Raw genomic sequence first — 18,500 nt, 5'->3', positions numbered from 1 at the left:
GTGGGTAACCTGGGGACCGACAACTTCATTGTCATCTGGAGTGGAGGCTGTCTTGAGGGATGGGTCCTTCATCTGTGGGATCTGGTGCTAATTCCAGTCTGTTAGTGTCGGAATTGCTTGATGTGGAAAACCCACCCAACTGGTGTCAGAGTGTTGTGAGTGGGTTAGTAGTGTGAGATAAAGGAAAACAACTCTCTTTTCCTAGACACAGGGCTTCTGGGCAGAGCCAACCAGAAGACAGAGGGCTGACACAGTCTGTGAATGTCAGCTCCACGGGGCCCAGAGAAAAACGGAGAGAGGTCTGGAGGGGCAAAAGGAGACCTTTCCATCCAGTGTCTAAGGAAACACAGCTGGAGTCTGGTGGCCCTGGAACTAAAGCAGACAGTTCTCTGCATGCCAAAGCTGGCCATCGTCTTCTTCCTCCTTGGTGTGTTGTCAAGAGCAAAGGCAATGAGTTGCAGCTTGAGGACTAACTAGAGACCAAAAATACAAGATGTCTGATTGTCCATGCGTTGCCCTTGGCAGAAGCCAGTTATTACCAGTCACAGTTAAAATTAGTGACCGAGGACACTGAAACCTCAAACACTGAGCCCTGGCACTGCACTAGAAGCTTTGCCTTTTCCCCTTTATATTCCTCTCAACAACCATGCACTGTAAGTATTTATTTCCTGACATGGCAAATAGAGAACAAAGAGGGACTTTGGAGCCAAGGCTGTTGGGCTCCACAGCCTGTTCTCTTTCCTCCGGATTCTAGAGAGTGAAGCAAGGGAATGATTACCTTTAATGGCGGAGCAGACAGCTGAGGTCTCAGCCTGGGCATTAAGCTCTGAGTCCGAGCCATTTCCAGTTCTTCAATATTTCTTTCCTGGTCTTGTGTGTGTGATGAAAAACTTCCCAGGTGCCCGTTGCTCAGGCTGTCTGTAGAGAAGACCCCAGAGTTGGCCGTGCTATTCTTCTCCTCGCTTGAGGTATTTCCACAAACACCTATAAAAACAAGCCAAGAAGAAATCAACAGCTTGGAAAGGCTGGTGTTTCAGTGGCATTTCTATGTGGGGCATAGCATTTTCCTCCAATGACAGAAAGACCTTTTATAGCTGCTGGGAGCCATGTGAGTTTAGCACCTCATGAGAGATGATGCATTTAGAATAGAGGAAGGGAAGATTCTGGATGTGTTCTTGAAACTTAAATAGAGCTTGTGTGACCCAATTATGAAAACACAGGAGCAACGGATGGTTCTAATGCCCTTTTTAAGCTCTTGCCACATTATGGGCAACACACACACACACACACACACACGTGTGTGTGTGTGTGTGTGTGTATGTATATATATATATATATATATATATATATATATATATATATACACATACACATATACATATACGTATCTTCCCATGTTTTCAACATACCCACCAGGAAGGTGTGATCCCAGTTCAAACACAAGAAAGCAGAGTCAAAAGGATTAAATCTTGCCCAAAACCCCACAACCATCATGTTGCTCTTAAAGCCAGCCTCTTCCAGAGTCCCTGCTGAGCACACATGTAATCACCCTGTGATCCAAAGTTTACTGTGTCTTGTTCTTTGGGGGGAACTTGGTACTAACCAGATGGTGGACTCCCTTTGGGTGAAGACTGGGCCACTGATTCCCATTTACCCCATGTCTGACCCTTGAGCTGGTACAGAGCAGAGGAAAGAACATGAGGTCAGGAATCACTAGGTAAAACCTTGGGCAAGGTAATTCACATTTTTGGACCTTAATTTCCTCATATCTAAAATAGAGATAATCTCAACTACCTCATAGGGTTGGTGAGGCTTAGAAATTAAATATAGAGAGATGTTTATACATGTAGAGAGAGAGAGAAAGAGATTACAGCTTAGTACATAGTACTAAGAGCCTCAATACATGTATTTACCATGCATATGTTAACATCAGCTATATACCATGCATATGTTAATATCAGCTATTCAACAAATGTATATGGGAGGAAGGAACACAGATTTTCTTTACATCTGGATATATAGACACACAAGTAAGTTTACAACTTTTGATACAGACTCATTAGCACTCAGGAAAATGCCCAACTCACATAGTGGATAAACTTAATTTAATGAATCAGATTAGAAGTTGCTCAAGCCTAAAGGTATTCAGTAGAGAGTGGTGGGCCACCTTTCAGTAATGCCTTATTCCTGGCAATTTCTTTTTTTTTAACATCTTTATTGGAGTATAATTGCTTTACAATGGTGTGTTAGTTTCTGCTCTATAACAAAGTGAATCAGCTATACATATACATATATCCCCATATCTCCTCCCTCTTGCATCTCCCTCCCACCCTCCCTATCCCACCCCCCTAGGTGGTCACAAAGCACCAAGCTGATCTCCCTGCGCTACGCAGCTGCTTCTCACTAGCTATTCTACTGTCATTGTCCTTCTAGCAATGTTGTAAGCATCTGTTTATTTTCTTCCACACCCTCCACAAGAGACAAGGACAAGACTTATGACTGGATTAAAATGTCAAGCTGTGCAACGTATGTCCTGCCTAATGGAAATACAAGCTAGAACTTCTGCGGGTAATTAAAACTCAATCTGTAGTGGAGGGTGATGTCTGCTCCTGATGGGAAGGCTCTCTGTCTTGTCTTTGATCTCCAGTCTAGAACACATGCCCCAACAGCAGCCCAACCAGACAGAAACTCACAGCAGTCAAGCCTCTGCCCACAGTGACCAGCCACAGTCACTGTGGAAGCATCTTCCTCCAACAAAGATGGCAGCTGTTTCAAGGAACCCCAACTGTGACCAGGCAGTGTTACCAACAGGTGACAGGGACTCCAGGGTGAGAGGACACGTAATTCACAGGCACTGTGGGTACTCCATCATCTGAAACTCTAAAGTGAGGTTGAAGCCTCGCAGACTTTGGGTGCCAGTTTTGGACATCCCCACCCCAGCAGGCCATCCTTGACACTGAATGGATCCCAGCTCAGCTGCATTATGTTTCCTGATTTTAAAAATAGGATGGTTTGATCACTCCCCTCTGTCCTTTCCTGTGCAAAGTGTGGAGGGAAATACAAGGACGGCTAAAACATTGTGGGAAGAACAGTGACAGTGTAGGAAATCCAACAGAGCAGTGAGCTGGAGCAGGTGCTATGGAAGGGCCGGGCCAGCCCCTGGGTCAGGTCCAAGCACAGGATGAAAGGCACATGGCTAAGGCCCCAGCTTTGCCACCCCCCATCCCCCCACAGCTTCTGGACGAAGGGCAGATGCAGCACCTGGAAAGTCACCTGGTGATGGTGTGTACATGTGCAAGAGTGAGAGAGGGCATGTGGTTTTCAGAGGCCAAGGCCAACGGGGTGACTGCATTTAGGACCCAGAAAATGCTGGCTGGTGTGACATGAAGCATTTCTGTACATGAGAGGAAATTGTACAAAGCTCCTAGAGTGTGGGCCTGGCTTTGTAGGCAGCCTGCTGGAAAATGTCAGGATCATCCAACCAAAAAGCTGTGGTGAGCCCAGGTAACTGGGAGGGAAAGGGATGTTAACATCTCCCCATTAACACCCCAAACCTGACCCAAATAAACATAGTCATATTATTCTTCAGTACAGGCAATTGTTGGATAGCTATCTAAAGGACGAATAAAATCATCTTTAAAAAAAAAAAAAAAAAACCTTTACTCTTTTGGTTGATCTCTAACATGCTGAGTTAACCAAATTAGAACAAAATGCTTGTTATGTTCTTCAGCTTCAAGAACAGCCCCCTGTCTCCTTCCCACCGGATTCCATGACTAAGCCCTAAATATGTAGAATTACTGTAGTAGCCACTTTCCATAAGGACTTAGCTGATAGAAAGAATATCCTCCCTGTCATGCGAGAAGAGTGGCAGAAAAACACACAATAGCTGCATCTAATAAAGAACTAGAGTAGGCTTCTCCTATTCAGCAGGACAAGCAATGGTAGAGCCCATTCTGCCCCTGAAATTGCAGAGTTTATTGATTTGTGCCAAAGCCACTACCACGAGAGAGGTAATACAAAAGACCTACATGGACTTAAAGCCCCAGTACTCTGTGGTAAAAATGTACTCCTGAAAATAAAGGAGGCTCTCCAGCTTCTGAAAGTGGGTTAACACATACCTTTTGACTGAGAAATGATTAATTCTATGTTGTCAGGAGAATTCTGAATCATTCTAACAGCCATGTCGAATGTGAAGCCCTCCAGACTGATGTGATTCAAGGCTAGTATCTGCCCTCCTGGAAAAATAAGATATCTCAATAATTCCATCAAGGAAATGAGAAAGAGCAGTTCCTTAAAGCAGCATCTCTGGCAATCAAAAAAGACATACCTGGTTTGATCTTTTTAGCTTTTTCAGCTGGTCCCCCAGGTATAATAGAAGATATAAAGATGCCAGGATCAACTTTGCCTACATCTTCTCCCTCATTAATGACAAAACCTATAATCCAATTATATGAAAGAAGATGATACTTAATGATTTTGCAGCTCAGAGAGGTTAGGTTATTTGCTTGAGATCACACAGCTACTAAGTAGCAATGCTGATATTTGTACCTAGGTCCTCTGATTCTCCAACAGCTCTTTCTACTCTTCCATGACAGATGGAGAAAAGTGGATTGTCCCACATTCATAAGCACAACTACAGCTAGGAACACAGCCCACCAAAGTGCATGGATTTTGTTCTAATACATAATCAGATCGGGAAAAAAAGATGATTTTTAATCAAGTAACCCTTATCTTCTTAAGGGTCTTCGAATGTGGTAAATAGTAAGAGGTGAAAAAGACTGACTACTCTTCCCCATCCCTAAGAATCTAAATATACAAGAGAAAGGTTTTTCCGTGGTATTAGACGGAAAAGTCTTTTTCTATCTTGTACTTAGATTTTCAAGATCTGCACCCCAAAACCTGATCAGGCCTAAAAGGAAACTTTGACCCCATCATCCCATTGCTGGTTAGGGACATTTAAAGGGAAGAAAAAGAAGTGATCACTGAAAAAGGCAAATTGGGAGAGGACAGGCAGGAAAAGGGAGTAGAAAAGTCTAAAGGAAAGATGGCACACACCTCCCCTCTGCCCAGAGGGAAAGACTGGGTCCACCCCTGCCAGGAGCCCTCTTACCAAAACCACGGCGTGGATCCCGGCTCAGTGCCACACGCACAATTTCTCGATCTGGTTCGGCTGTAAAGCTCCTTCTCCTCTTATTTTGTGCCCCTGGAAGTGGAAACAAAACCCCACATTGTGCTTTTGCCCCAAATTGTCAGAGACCTAATACAAAAGGTGTGAACACTATTTCACACACACGCACAATGCTGGGCATGGATGGCTGAACACATACTTTTTTTAAATAAGTTTTTTAAATTTATTTTACTGGGCCTCCCTGGTGGCGCAGTGGTTAAGAGTCCGCCTGCCGATGCAGGGGATACGGGTTCGTGCCCCGGTCTGGGAGGATCCCATATGCCGCGGAGCGGCTGGGCCCGTGAGCCATGGCCGCTGGGCCTGCGCATCCGGAGCCTGTGCTCCGCAACGGGAGAGGCCACAACAGTGAGAGGCCCGCATACCGCAAAAAGAAAAAAAAAGAAAAAAAAATTTATTTTACTGAAGTACAGTTGATCTACAATGTTGTGTTAATTTCTGCTATACAGCAAAGCGGTTCAGTTATACATATATATACATTTTTTTCATATTCTTTTCCATTATGGTTTATCACAGGATATTGAATATAGTTCCCTGTGCTATACAATAGGACCTTGCTCTTTATCCATCCTATATATAATAGTTTGCATCTGCTAATCCCAAACTCCCAATCCATCCTTCCCCCAACCCCCCTGCCTTGGCAACCACAAGTCTGTTCTCTACGTCTGTGAGTCTGTTTCTATTTTGTAGAAAAGTTCATTTGTGAACACATACTTCTGATTAGCCTCACCGGGTCAGTGTTGGCTCATCAAGAGCAGAGGCAAAGGTAGGGTGGGCCATGGTGCTTGCTCTGCATGACTTACTACAGATATTTTTTTTTTTCTGCGTTGGTCTTGGGACAAGACAGAATCTGAGCAGAGATGACCTTGCTGGCAGTGAAAACTGAAACTAAAGTTGGAGCACAGAGATGAGACAGCAAAGCCTTTCCCTCTTGGGCCCCTAACAGTAGCGGGTGATATGGCCCTGCAGCCCAGCGCAGGTTTCCCCCAGCTTGGGTCTTGGAGGGGACCCAAGGCAGAGCCCTGACGGGCAATCCAGGGCTTACCACAGAGCACTTGGAAAAATCCCCAAAGAGTGACCCGCCCTCCAGTGTTTTCCACGTCGCTCCCTCCCCCAAGGGACCATGGTGGGACCTGCGTACAGTTCATGGTAAAGAGCCACCTGGTAGTATTCCAGATCTAATCCCAGGCTTAATGCTCATCAAATATAAATATCTTCTCTAGCTCAGGAATCTCTTTGTCTTTCTGTCCCACTGGGGACCTGCCTGGAGGATATATGACAGAGAGGAATGCTGCCTGCCCTGTATATGTTTTCTAGTGAGTAGTGGGAGATGATATTCTGGGCCCATATGAAGAGTTGTAAAGAAAATGAATGATACGTTTTTCCAGCCACGCCCCTCCACAGCAGGTATTCCTCACGCTGGACTAGAGCGCTGGGAATCTTCACCAGTGTTAACACATTTAGGATCTATGTGCTCAGCCCAAGCCAAAGGTGGACAGCATGGGCTTTTCCCAACCATAAGTAGTTTATTTATTTTTTTTTTAACATCTTTATTGGAGTATAATTGCTTTACAATGGTGTGTTAGTTTCTGCTTTATAACAAAGTAAATCAGCTATACACATACATATATCCCCATACCTCCTCCCTCTTGCGTCTCCCTCCTACCCTCCCTATCCCACCCCTCTAGGTGGACACAAAGCACAGAGCTGATCTCCCTGTGCTATGCGGCTGCTTCCCACTAGCTATCTATTTTACATTTGGTAGTGTATATATGTCCATGCCACTCTCTCACTTCGTCCCAGCTTACCCTTCCCCTCCCCGTGTCCTCAAGTCCATTCTCTATGTCTGTATCTTTATTCCTCTCCTGCCCCTACGTTCTTCAGAGCCTTTTTTTTTTTTTAGGTTCCATATATATGTGTTAGCATACGGTATTTGTTTTTCCCTTTCTGACTTACTTCACTCTGTATGACGGAATACTCTGGCTTCGCTTCAGATCGAATAAATCTTTCACCTTCTACATAAGTAGTTTTGAGATTAATGGAAAAGCAAAAAGATTGTGAATATTATTGGGGAAGCAAAATGAAGCAGTGGCAAAAAATTGAAAGCAAGAGTCACGTGTAAGATTTCCTTTACCCCAAGCCCATGGCTTGGCCCGTACCTGTGCACGTGCTCTGAGCAGGCAGTCCAGAGAGAGGGTCACAGGTCGTTGGCTTCTGGGTCAAACAGATGTGCTCCAGCTGCACAGGGCAGGGTCTGCAGGGAAAGTCAACAAGATGAGGTAAGATGCCCCTAGAAGGCAACTTCCTGCCCTTCTGAGTATGGGTGGTGGCCCCATGCTCATCAATCAACAGATCCATAGACAGACCCCATCAAGGGCTGATCTGGTTATCAGAAGTACACTGGAAAGAATGGCTTTGGGGGCTTTCTATCTTAGAGGGGACCCTAGAGTCCCCCAGGCCCCCTATGAACCTCCCACTATCTCTCCTTTGAGTTGAATAAGCAGCCCTTCCAAACCTCCATTTCCTTAACCAGAAAATAAGAATATTCCTATTTCCTAGACTTGTGATGGTCCCAAAATGAGGTAGTAAGTCTAAAGCACTGATGCTTTTAGTGGGTCCTGATTTTTCTGTTGTTTGCTTTTTCAGCTGGGCCAGCCATGTTCCAGCACCTCCACTGTGATGGCCCCTGAAGGCTTTACACGGTAACTTACCTGCTTGATCCTTGCAGATTCTGGAGTTGGCTACCCCCTAGTAATACTGAGCTGAAAACAAGAATCTTTCATGCCGGCATTCAGTTGGCTTTGCTGAGCCAGCATTCTAGCCAAAAAAGGATGTTCTAGGCCCTAGAAGAATAATGAATTAAGTGGGGACCCTGCCCTACCCACAGGGTCAGCTCTGCCCAAGATAAGCTACATTCAGGGATGAACAAAATAGAGAGTGAGCAGAAAGAATAGAGGCAAAGCCACAGGACTTAGAGCCCTGGAAAAAGCCAGCACTGGGCCTTATCTGAAGAAGGAAGGCCAGGAGGTCGGCCATCTGAACAGATCCATCAGCCCTTCATCACCCAGGTTGGCCCCAACCTCAGGGAGCCCACACCTGCCCCACTGCTTTAGGCAGCCGGCCCAAGGCAGGGATGGGTGTTGCCACCGCACCTCTCACTGCAACCTGGGATCAGTGATGCCAGGTGCTCCGGGCACAGAGCCTGGTGCTGTTCAAGGGGCCAGAGCTAGAAAGGGAAGAAGAGGAGCGATGCGGGAGAGAAGGCAGATGCAGGGCGAGGGACAAGCACAGGGCGATTCTTCAGAGACTAGGGAGGAGGCCTCGCTCTAACTCGGCTCCTGTTCATAGTGTGCATTTCAGCAAGTTCAACCCAAGTTGACTGAGACCCTACTAGATGTCAGGCCCTGAGCTGGCAAGGGACTGAGGGTAAAGGTGAATCAGACATGGGCTCTGCCTTCTGGGAGCTCCCAGCCCACTGCGAGTTGCGGGATGGGTGCCTTTCATGCCATCTAGAGCCGACCTAAGTGCCCAGGGAGAGGCTCTGGCGGAGCACTCCTGGGTTTCAAACAAGGAGATACCCCAGCAGTCCTAGAGGGGCCAAGGAAGGCCACAAGGGAGGGCCTTTGGAGAAAGGAAGGGATTGTCTGCCTCAGGCTGCCACGGCCCATGTGATCCAAGTCACACGTGCAAGTCTATTGTTTAAAAAGGATAAAAAGCAGCATCTACTGCAAATCACAAAAAGACTAACACTGTGTGATTCCACTTCTACAGTAGAGAGAGGTCCTTAAAGTAGTCAAATTCATAGAAACAGAAAGTACAATGATGGTTACCAGGGTCTCAGGGAGCGGGGATGGGGACTTGTCTTTTAATGGCCATAGGTTCAGTTTAGCAGGATGAGAAGAATTCTGGCTGCACAACAATGTGAATATACTTAACAGTACTCCACTGTCCACGTAAAAATGGTTAAAATGGTGAATTTTATGTTACGTATATTTTACCGCAATTAAAATAAGCATTTAAAAATGCAAACCTAAAGAAAATAATGCCATTTACTGAAAGTCTCCGCATGCTGGCCTCAGAGCTGAGGAGGAGACAGGAGCATTACTGTTCTCTGGAAGTTCCCCGTTTACAGGACAGGTAGATGCATGTGGATGTCGGGGTGGAAGGGCCCTGGGGGCGGCTGCTTGAAGGCGAGCCAGTGGTGCTGGTCAGGGCAGTCAGGAAAGGCTCACAGAAAAGGTGCCATGAAGTAGGTGGGGCAGGGATTGTATGTCAGGGTTGGCACCCTGATGGCATCCCCGTTCTAAGCAGTGCTGAGCATACAGCTGCTCAGGCTTGACACTGGGAAGGGGTTCCCAGCTCTTGAGTGTCAGTGTCTGCATGCCATCCCATCCTTCCCGTCCTGGCTCTGGCCCGCTGGTCAACAGCACCACCTGCTCCTGCCACACGGGCCCTGTGCTTGTCACCTCTGTGAGCGCCATGAGGCAGGGGCTGTGTCCGTCCTGCTCACTGCTGAGTCCTCAGTGCACAGCTTGGGGCTGGCACACAGCAGGCACTCAACCAATTTTTGTAGCAAGAGGAACTGGGCCTTCGCTCATGGCATTCCTGCCTATCTCCCCTCCTTCTCACTGTGCCCAAACCCACGGTTGGTCAAGACCTGCTGTCACTTCCCCCATGCAGCCCTCCTCTGTCCCCTTACTTGGAAATCACCTCACTCTCGGGGGAGCGATAAAGCTGTATCTGTGTCTGCCTTAAACATTTAACCATTCTATCCCCTTTAAGAGGGTTTGTGTTCCTACCTTCTCCCCTAGAGACGAGGGGAAGAGCACCAACATTAGGACACTCATCACAGACTCATCCCATCTTCAGGGTTCTATAACACCGTTTAATTCCCACAGCCATCCAGTGGGGTGGGCATCACTGCTCCCACCACTAGACAAATGAGGAAAGAGAGGCACGGGTGTTCTAAACAACTAGTGCAACATCACACGCAGCAGACAGCTGAGTAGGTGTAGGTGCATTTCCATGGCATTGGGCTCGTTCCAGCACCCTGCCTGAAGGGGACCCTGGGCTGGGTGATCTTTGCACCAGCCACAGCAAGGATGATGCACTTCTCATCCATGCACAGGGATGACAGAGCCGGATGGATGCAGCCCTTGTCCCACCTCAGACCGGCCAGAGCAGTGGTGGGCAGTTCCACCTGAGCTCAGGTTCAGCTCGTGCTGATCCAGCCTCAGATGCGGTCCTCTTTCTGCCCTAGAGCTTCTTGAATGTCTTGGGCATCTCACCCACCCCCTCTATCCCCCCACCTTGCCCAACAGTATAGGAGAGTTCATACCTCCCACAGACAAGCTTGCACCAGGGCGTGATGGGAGCCGGTGCACAAGTGTCCACTCCCTGGTCCTTCAGGCAGACAATTCTGGGAGGACTTCTGTGCACTTCTCATGGAATTAAGCCCTGGCTGCCCACAGCAGCTATCTTAATGACACTGCCCCCTTTCTTTTCATTTTCCCTCCTTCCCTGTCTCACTTACCCTGCTCACTCCTGCTTCTCGGCATCACCTCCACAAAAACCACCTGCACCCAAGTCATTGTCTTGGGCTGTGCTTCTGGGGACCTTCCAGATGGCCAGAGACCCTAGATTTCCCTTTTCATGGAAGGTGACCCATAACCTCTGATGTGAGTTACTAAGGGTTGTGAAAGTCTGGCATTCATAAACTAAAATTAGAGGAGAACCAGAGATTACTGAGGACTCCAGTTCAGCTTCCTGTTGAGAAGGCTGGCTGCCATGCAGTGCTGCCAAGGCCCTCCTGTGCGTGCTCACTGGCAGGTCACTGGAAGGGTGCTTTGCAGTCAACACATTCTCAAGGTGGCCTTGAGTCAGTCATGGCTTCTTCAGGCTTTTAATCTATAAAGTGCTATAAAGTACTATCAGTTTGATGACAGATTAAAGATGGCCACGTATGCTTTGACACTCCTACATCAGGAGGTGGGGTCTGTTTCTGCTGCCCCTGAATCTGTGCTGACATGTGACTACTTTGACCAAGAGAGTATGGCGGAAGTGACCCTGTGCCAGCTCCATGCCCAGCCTTTTAGGAGACTGGCAGCTCACCTTGGGCCCTTGGAGCCCTGAGCTGCCATGTAGAAGCCTCACTACCTTCCACATGGAGGCACCACGTGGAGAGGGCCTGAGACCGCACTGGGATTGAGAAGGGCCCAGCTGAGCTCACCATCCCAGCCATCCCCACTGAGGGCCTGGGCACGTGCACAACACAGTCCTGGAGCCTCCAGACCGGTCCTGATGAGTACCCTCAAGAGAAGCAGAAGAATCGCCCAGCCAAGCCCTGCGTAAATTTGTAACCCGAAAATCGTGAAACAGAATAACAAAATGCGTGTTGGTTTAAGTCACTACACTTTGGAGTTGTTTGTTACGCGGTAACAATAATAGATAGTTTTGCTTCATCATTATTGAGTTAGTTTGCAGTGGGTGGTGATGCATTTTTGCATCAACAGAATCTAGAGCAGTAATTTTCTAAGAATTACTTTAAGATATAATATATGCATTGCAATTCAAATCAATCACCCATACCCTTGCTGAAGCAGATGTATAACTCATTCCAAAAAACAGCTCCCTCCCACAGCCCCCTTCATTGGTCCTGCGCTGCCTGTGAATCTGTGCTATTTATAGAACTTGTAATGTAAGTGTAATCCAACTTCGAGGCTATTTTAAAATTTATGGATCATTATGTTATAATGTGAAGTTGTGTTGATAAGCTCATTATTTTCCCTTGCAAATTAAATTGCAAGCAATCCATCAAAAGAGAAAGCGGCGGCAATGTAGAGCTTAGGAGTACAGACTCCAGGGCCAGCTGTGTGTGTTCAAGTCTCACACTGGGAGAAAACAGAAAGTACTTCACAGGGTTGTGAGGGCTAAAATCGTTAATGGGTACAGTGCTTAGAACAGTACCTGGCTAAATAGGCTATTGCAACTTGTTTATTTTGTCCCCTTCAATTTTGTATCATCACCTAGCTCTTTCTCCACCAAAAGATAGAGCAACGCAGCAGGGAGACACGGGATGTCTGTCCCGTGTCTAGCATAGATCTGGCCCATAGCTGCCCTTCGGGAAATCTCTGTGGATTTAGTTGATAATTACCCAATGAATGCATACTTCTCTTAGACATCTGACATCCTTTAAACAATGTCTTCACATATGGATTACTCCAGACCACCAAGTACATGATGCTTTGGGCCCAGAGAACAGATATGTCAAACCCACCTGCCTCTGAGCCCTTGTGCCCTGGTCCCCTTGCTGGTGTCCACAGTGAAGTTATCCAGTGACGTGTGCAGCAGGCCTCCTGCCACACCCTCCAGCCTGGGTACAAACAGCGCATTTTCTGAGCACGACAGTCTCTGGATCCAAGTGAGCGGCTTGGACTGGGCCAGGTGTGCAAGACTCAGATTGGCCATTTGCACACATTTATCATAGTCTGCAATGTGGGAGAAACAGATAAACATAAATACTCACAAGAATGATGCTGGCCCCATCGCTCTTGTGGCAGCCACACATCACAGGCCCCAGGTTCTGTCCTGGCTTTTCTTTGTCTGCATGGAGGGGCCTATTTTTCCTCATGCTAGCTCATGGAGCTCCTATGATTAGCCCCGAGAATGCCACATCTGCCTAATTAGCCCTGACTAAGGAAAGAAAACTCAGACAGGAAGGAGGAAACAAGATGCCCTCCACCCCCTGGCAACTGACAGGCCTTGGAGCCATGGTTCAAGGCAGTGTCACAGCGCCAGCAGAGCCTTGTATAAAATTAGCCGCTGTCATCCGCTCTGCTCACTGCCTTTACAAACCATTCTCCAAACGTTGTTTTAACAAATAAGTCTGCAAACTACCTGAGCTCCCAAGATTACGCTCTGCCCTGTGGAATGTAATCTTTCATCTCTACACGGCTTAGTTTCCTTGGTAATAATATTTAAGATCCGATTTTCTGAAATATGAATACGGATCAGATGTGTTGTCTCCCAGCTTTCACACTTCCCTTCCTCCCCTCCTGCAGAAAGAGGTAATAAATGATTCTAATGAGCCCAGGAATGTGAGTGGTTCTCACCACTTCACTCTTCACGTCATTCATAGGAAACTGGATTTGATAGATAGATTCCTTAAATTAACTAGGATTTATACAAAGCCCAGTTTGTATTTTGAAAAAACAAAATGATGACTGTGTTCCAACCATCTGTTCCCTGTTAAAACCAAGAAGGAAAGAATGCTCGGGCACATGGCGTTTGTATGGCTCCAGTTGTACATGTGTTTGTGTGTGTGTGCATATCTAAAGCACAGTGAAGTGCCTCCACTGAGAGCATGCTCATGAACATTTATTTCCTCAAGCAGACACCCCCCCTTTCCTACAATGGTGGCTGGTTCATTGTCGGGACTGTGCCCACTGAAAAAGGTAGACTTTAAAAAATACTTTTTGAGAACGTTCTGTGTCTAGGAGGCATTAGGTACCATCACTCACATACAGTAGGCAAGGAAGAAAGGAGGACTAAAAGCAATTTGAATATGACCTGCAGCTTTTGCAGAAATTGTCCAGTATCTGACTCCAGAGCTTGGACCTGCTCAGACACATAGCAGCAATGACTGTAACATCCACACCAGCAGTTCACACATCCTGCATGCTTATTACATGCCAGGCCCAGTGGTAAGCATGTTATCTGCATTGTCTCATTTAATCCTCACAATAACTCTGTGGGGTAGATATTATTATACCCATTTTATAGATGAGGAAAAGTAAGGCTAAGAGAGCATTAACAATTTGCTCAAGGTCCCAGGGCTTGTAGCTGGTAGAGCAGGACTCACACTCGGCTGACTCCACAGTCCCCACCAGAAAGTGGACATACAGAGGATATGGAGATACAAACCGTAGCACAGGAGATTCATCTGAAGCATGCCCAGCCCTCTGATCACTACGGTCTAAAGGGATAGTGATCTTAGCTTTAATTGTGGTTTATATTAATACCCCCAGGGGGACATTTCAGGGAAAGAAAGTGGTGACAGGGAGAGGCTCAGAGAAGTTTTATGGGTTTCAAGGGAGCCTTCATATAGAGGTTGGAGGTGCAGGAAGAAGGGGCTGCCCCCTGGGGGAGGAGGGCTCCCAGAAGGTAGCAGATGAATGAGAGCATCACAGCCCTGGGTCCTGAGCAGGGATTTGTCCCCACAAGAAGCTGGAGAACAACAGGGCACTGGGGAGGATGCTCTGTTAACAGGACAGATCATACAGTGAGGTCAGGGAATGAGAGTCTGGATGTCAAGCACTTAGCATCAGGCATTCAGCATGAAGCAGGGGGGCTCCTGGGGCTGGTGGGGTTGGTGGGAAGTGCTGTTATCATTATTAGACCTTAGCTTAGTGGGGTTCAATTGGCTGGACAAATGGTGCAGGAAGGATTGATTGGTAGGTAGGAGAGCCAAGAGTTGATAACCTTTCAGGAATGGAAGGAAGGGATACCAAGAATGTCCCAATGCCACTGACATGTCAAGCAGAGCGAATGGTTTCTGTCCACCAGTGGAGGGCGGAGGCAGGGAACTCACAGTCTAACTGTGGCACCAGGAAAGTAGCTGACAAATATCCAAATCAGTCTAGATGGCAAGGCTGAAGCCAAGGTTAAACAGAGTTTCAAGAGTACAGGAGCCAAGGAAAAGGTAAAGGGAACCAGGGCAAGATCCTGGGCAACCACTGCAAATCTGCAGAGTCTCATAGCCACAAGCTCATGGAAGGGCCACCGGCAACCCTGCAGCCCCCTGCTATGCATCTGAAAAGGTTGAGTGAAGGCCTGTGGTCCCACTCTGCAATGCTGACAGATCCTGCCTGATTTAGCCCTGAATTTATGCACTTGTAAAAGCTTGGTGATTTTTCTCTCTCCCCAGGGAACCAAATATAACTATAGAGTAATATGCTTGTTTAGACAATTCACAGAAGAATGACTAAGAAACATTTGGAAAATGTCCAACTTCTTAACAATCAAAGAAATGCCAGATGAAACAACACTGAGAAATCATTTTTCCCTATAAATGAACAAAGATAAACATGATAATATCTATTCCAGCAAGGATGCAATAAAACAGGCACAATGATACTGGACATGGGAATGGCACTCAGGAAAACAGCAAGGGACCTAAAAATGCCCCAACCTTTGTACCCCAAATCTAACTGAAATCTACCTTAAAGAAATAATACACAATACAGAAAATTTTTCTTCCAATGATGTTTACTGCAATATTATTTATGCTATTGGAAAATGAAAAGCAAACTTAAAATCTAGAGGAATGATTAAGTAAATGATTGTATTTCCACACTAATCATCCATCCATTCATTCATTCAAAAAAACATGTATTAACCATCTCTCACTTGACACACCTCTGTTCCATGCTGGAACCGTAAAGGTACTGGGATACTGTCCCTGCCCTCCAGGAACTCCCAGTCCACTGCAAACTGGAGGCAGACACATCCACAAATAAAAGGGGCAGAACATTACAGGTGAGAAGACGGAGTCTGCACAAAAGAGAGAGTAGTCAACTCCACCTGGGAAGGGAGTACGGGGGCAGTCAATCAGGAGGAACTTCAAGGAGGAGGTTGTCCTTGAACTTATTCTTGGAGAATGAGGCTTATCTTGGTGGTCTGAGCCTGGAAGGAGGTAGGAACAGCATTGTAGGTGGAGGCCACACAAATGTTAGATTCCCCCAAGCTCCTATGATGGTAGAATTTGCAGTTTGAGAAAATTGCATATTATGAGCAAAACAGGCTTAGAAGGACTAATTTTGCTAGTAAGCCCAAGGAGTCTTTATAAATATTTTATGTTCACTGATATCATACAATAAAATTGATATTGATGATGTTTCACACTGTACCTCAGCAGGTAAGTCATAATTAATTTACATTCATTACCTCCAATCCCCTGGAAACATCACGGAAATGCTACTCTGCAATTTCAAAGAAATATTTATATATTTATTTGGTTTCGCTGCAAATAATACGCCACCTTTGTTTTCTGTATTTGGTTCTACGTCTGAATGCTCAGCAATTTTGGTTCCTAGTTGATCCCCCGTCCCAGGACTGCAGGAGGCAGTGACACAGCTCCCCTGTGAATTGACTGGCACCTGACAAAACCCCCCACAAGCAGGAGCTGCCGTTACTAGTCACATGGAGCCATGAACGCCAGACACTCATTCTAGACGAGCTACAGACAGCACACACACTATCCTGTTGGAGCGCAGCACAAACCTGTCGGACGGCCAGTTGCTCAACTGAGGACACCAAGGCTCAGAGAGGGCAAGTGAGCGGTCCAAAGTCACGCAGCTAGTAAGTGGCACCTCTCTGAGTCTGCTGAACTCCAGGCTCCACATTCAAGCCTGGAGTTCCCAAACTTTCATCTGCATCCAGATCACCTGGGTTCTTTTTCAAATGCAGATTCTGATTCAGGGGCCTGAGGTTCTGCATCCCTGGCAAGCTCTCAGGTGATGCACATGCAGAGACCACTCTGAGTATGAAGGGTGAAACCACTATGTTATATTGCTCCCTTGTATAAATGAACAGGAAATAATGGCGAGAGATCAACAGCAAACTCAAAGCCAAATATCTCTAGGTTGAGAAGATGGTGTCTACTCACCAGTTGTAACTCCGGGAGAGCTCGTCTGAGCATTAAATCCATGCTGGGCACAGCAGAGGCCCAGTAAGTATTTACAGGTCTTGGCTGAGTCAGTGACAAACATATGCTTTTTCCCAGTGATGCTGCTTGTAATGATGAACTTCTTTCGCTGAGGGAAGCAAACAGAGACTTTAATATATTGATCATTCTTACCTATCCATTGAAGCACAGCTATCCAGAAAATAGCCAAATGCTGGAGCCGTCAGTTGGGTACCAACGTACTAGGCATCCAGAAGTGTGTGGCCAATGTCTGACTATGGCCCAATATTTTTTCTTAGATTAAAGACAACCCCTTTTTTAATTTTTTCCTTAATTCGTAAATCAAGTGTTTGTTTATTGGGCAATTGCTATCTGCCAAGGAGAGTGTGCTAGGTGAAAAGAATATGAAATGAGTTCAGTACAGGCTTGGCCCTCAGCAAGTAGTGCATTGTGAAAGGCCATTAAATACACCTATAGTTTGCATTGTCCAAACGCCCAGAAATTGAAGGCAAAATCTCAGCTTGCATCATTATAGAAAAGATAAAAGCATATCTGTATGCGCATGTTTCATGCTATTATGTGCCAGGCTCTGTGCTAAATCCTTTCTGTGTATTAACTCATTTCATCCTCGAAGCTATAGAATGAGGGAGGTCCCATCATTATCCTTATTCTACAGATGAGGAAGCAGATGGAGACTCCTCAGAATGCAACAGGAACTGAGGTCACATCACCAAGAAACACTTCCCTACATTTATACCTTCAAGGTCCATGCACAAAGTGATAATATTTGTACAGCTCACTGTGATAAACTGGAGAGGATTATCTATCTGGGGTTATCTATATGGAGCTTCCTGGAAAAAAATCCGTAAATTTTTGCCATATAAAATTCTAATAAGAACAATAAAATACAAAGTAATAGAGATTATATTAGATATGAATTTATATATAACTTCCAAATAAAATCTCTATTCTAGATATTTCAGTAAGAACCTTGAGCTTGCTCCTATAAAGATAACTTTATAAATACAGGGTTTGTGCTTGAAAGGGCTCCCTGAAACTCCTGAACCTCTTTAATGCTGATTCTTTTTAACTCATGATAGTCACCATTCCTAAGAAGCTCCATTCACACAGTCAGATATTAACAAAAGACAGACAACTATTCATTGCTTTTCCTCTAACTCTTTTTTAACATTAACCTAATTTCAGACAATCAGAGCATTCTCTAAGTACCCTTTTCTTATATTAACCAATGTAATGTTGAACCTATACTAATGTGAATGGATTCTGAATCCAATTGAACAATACTATATCTAGTATTTTTTTTTATATAATGTGTTTTCTCAAACATTCATAGATGCTATCCTGCTAGCCTTACTAATTCTTCCTTAGTATTCAAATTATAATAATGTCTAAATTCCGCTAGCTAATCATTTTATCCACACTTTTCCAAAGTTGAATATTTGTTTAGAATCCATCTACTTTTTCAGTATGCATTGATATACTTTCATACAGTCCTGACAATTTTATATCAAGTCCACTCAGGTCTTAAACGTTTTAGATAAGTCATTTTTTAAAATTGAGTAACTCGGGATTTCGGTGGCACAATGGTTAAGAACCCACCTGCCAATGCAG

The 18,500-nt window shown here is 45.7% G+C and overlaps 1 protein-coding gene across 1 annotated transcript in view; it reads right to left on the bottom strand.

The window, feature by feature from the left end:
- Positions 1-18,500, bottom strand: part of LOC132488033 (FERM and PDZ domain-containing protein 2-like) — an 82,635-nt gene that overhangs the window by 4,560 nt on the left and 59,575 nt on the right. Inside the window, exons 17-24 of the mRNA XM_060096043.1 lie at positions 16,851-16,998; positions 15,116-15,124; positions 12,462-12,672; positions 7,345-7,439; positions 5,111-5,203; positions 4,328-4,435; positions 4,119-4,235; positions 779-984 (exon numbers count right to left, since the gene is read on the bottom strand). Of these exons, the coding sequence (XP_059952026.1) occupies positions 779-984; positions 4,119-4,235; positions 4,328-4,435; positions 5,111-5,203; positions 7,345-7,439; positions 12,462-12,672; positions 15,116-15,124; positions 16,851-16,998 (987 nt within the window). The remainder of the gene's footprint in view (positions 1-778; positions 985-4,118; positions 4,236-4,327; positions 4,436-5,110; positions 5,204-7,344; positions 7,440-12,461; positions 12,673-15,115; positions 15,125-16,850; positions 16,999-18,500) is intronic.

Source organism: Mesoplodon densirostris, chromosome 1 (genome assembly GCF_025265405.1).
Source record: "Mesoplodon densirostris isolate mMesDen1 chromosome 1, mMesDen1 primary haplotype, whole genome shotgun sequence".
NCBI lineage: Eukaryota > Metazoa > Chordata > Mammalia > Artiodactyla > Ziphiidae > Mesoplodon > Mesoplodon densirostris.
The sequence above is the reverse complement of the archived record's forward strand: the minus strand, read 5'-3'. Positions and strand labels throughout refer to the sequence as shown.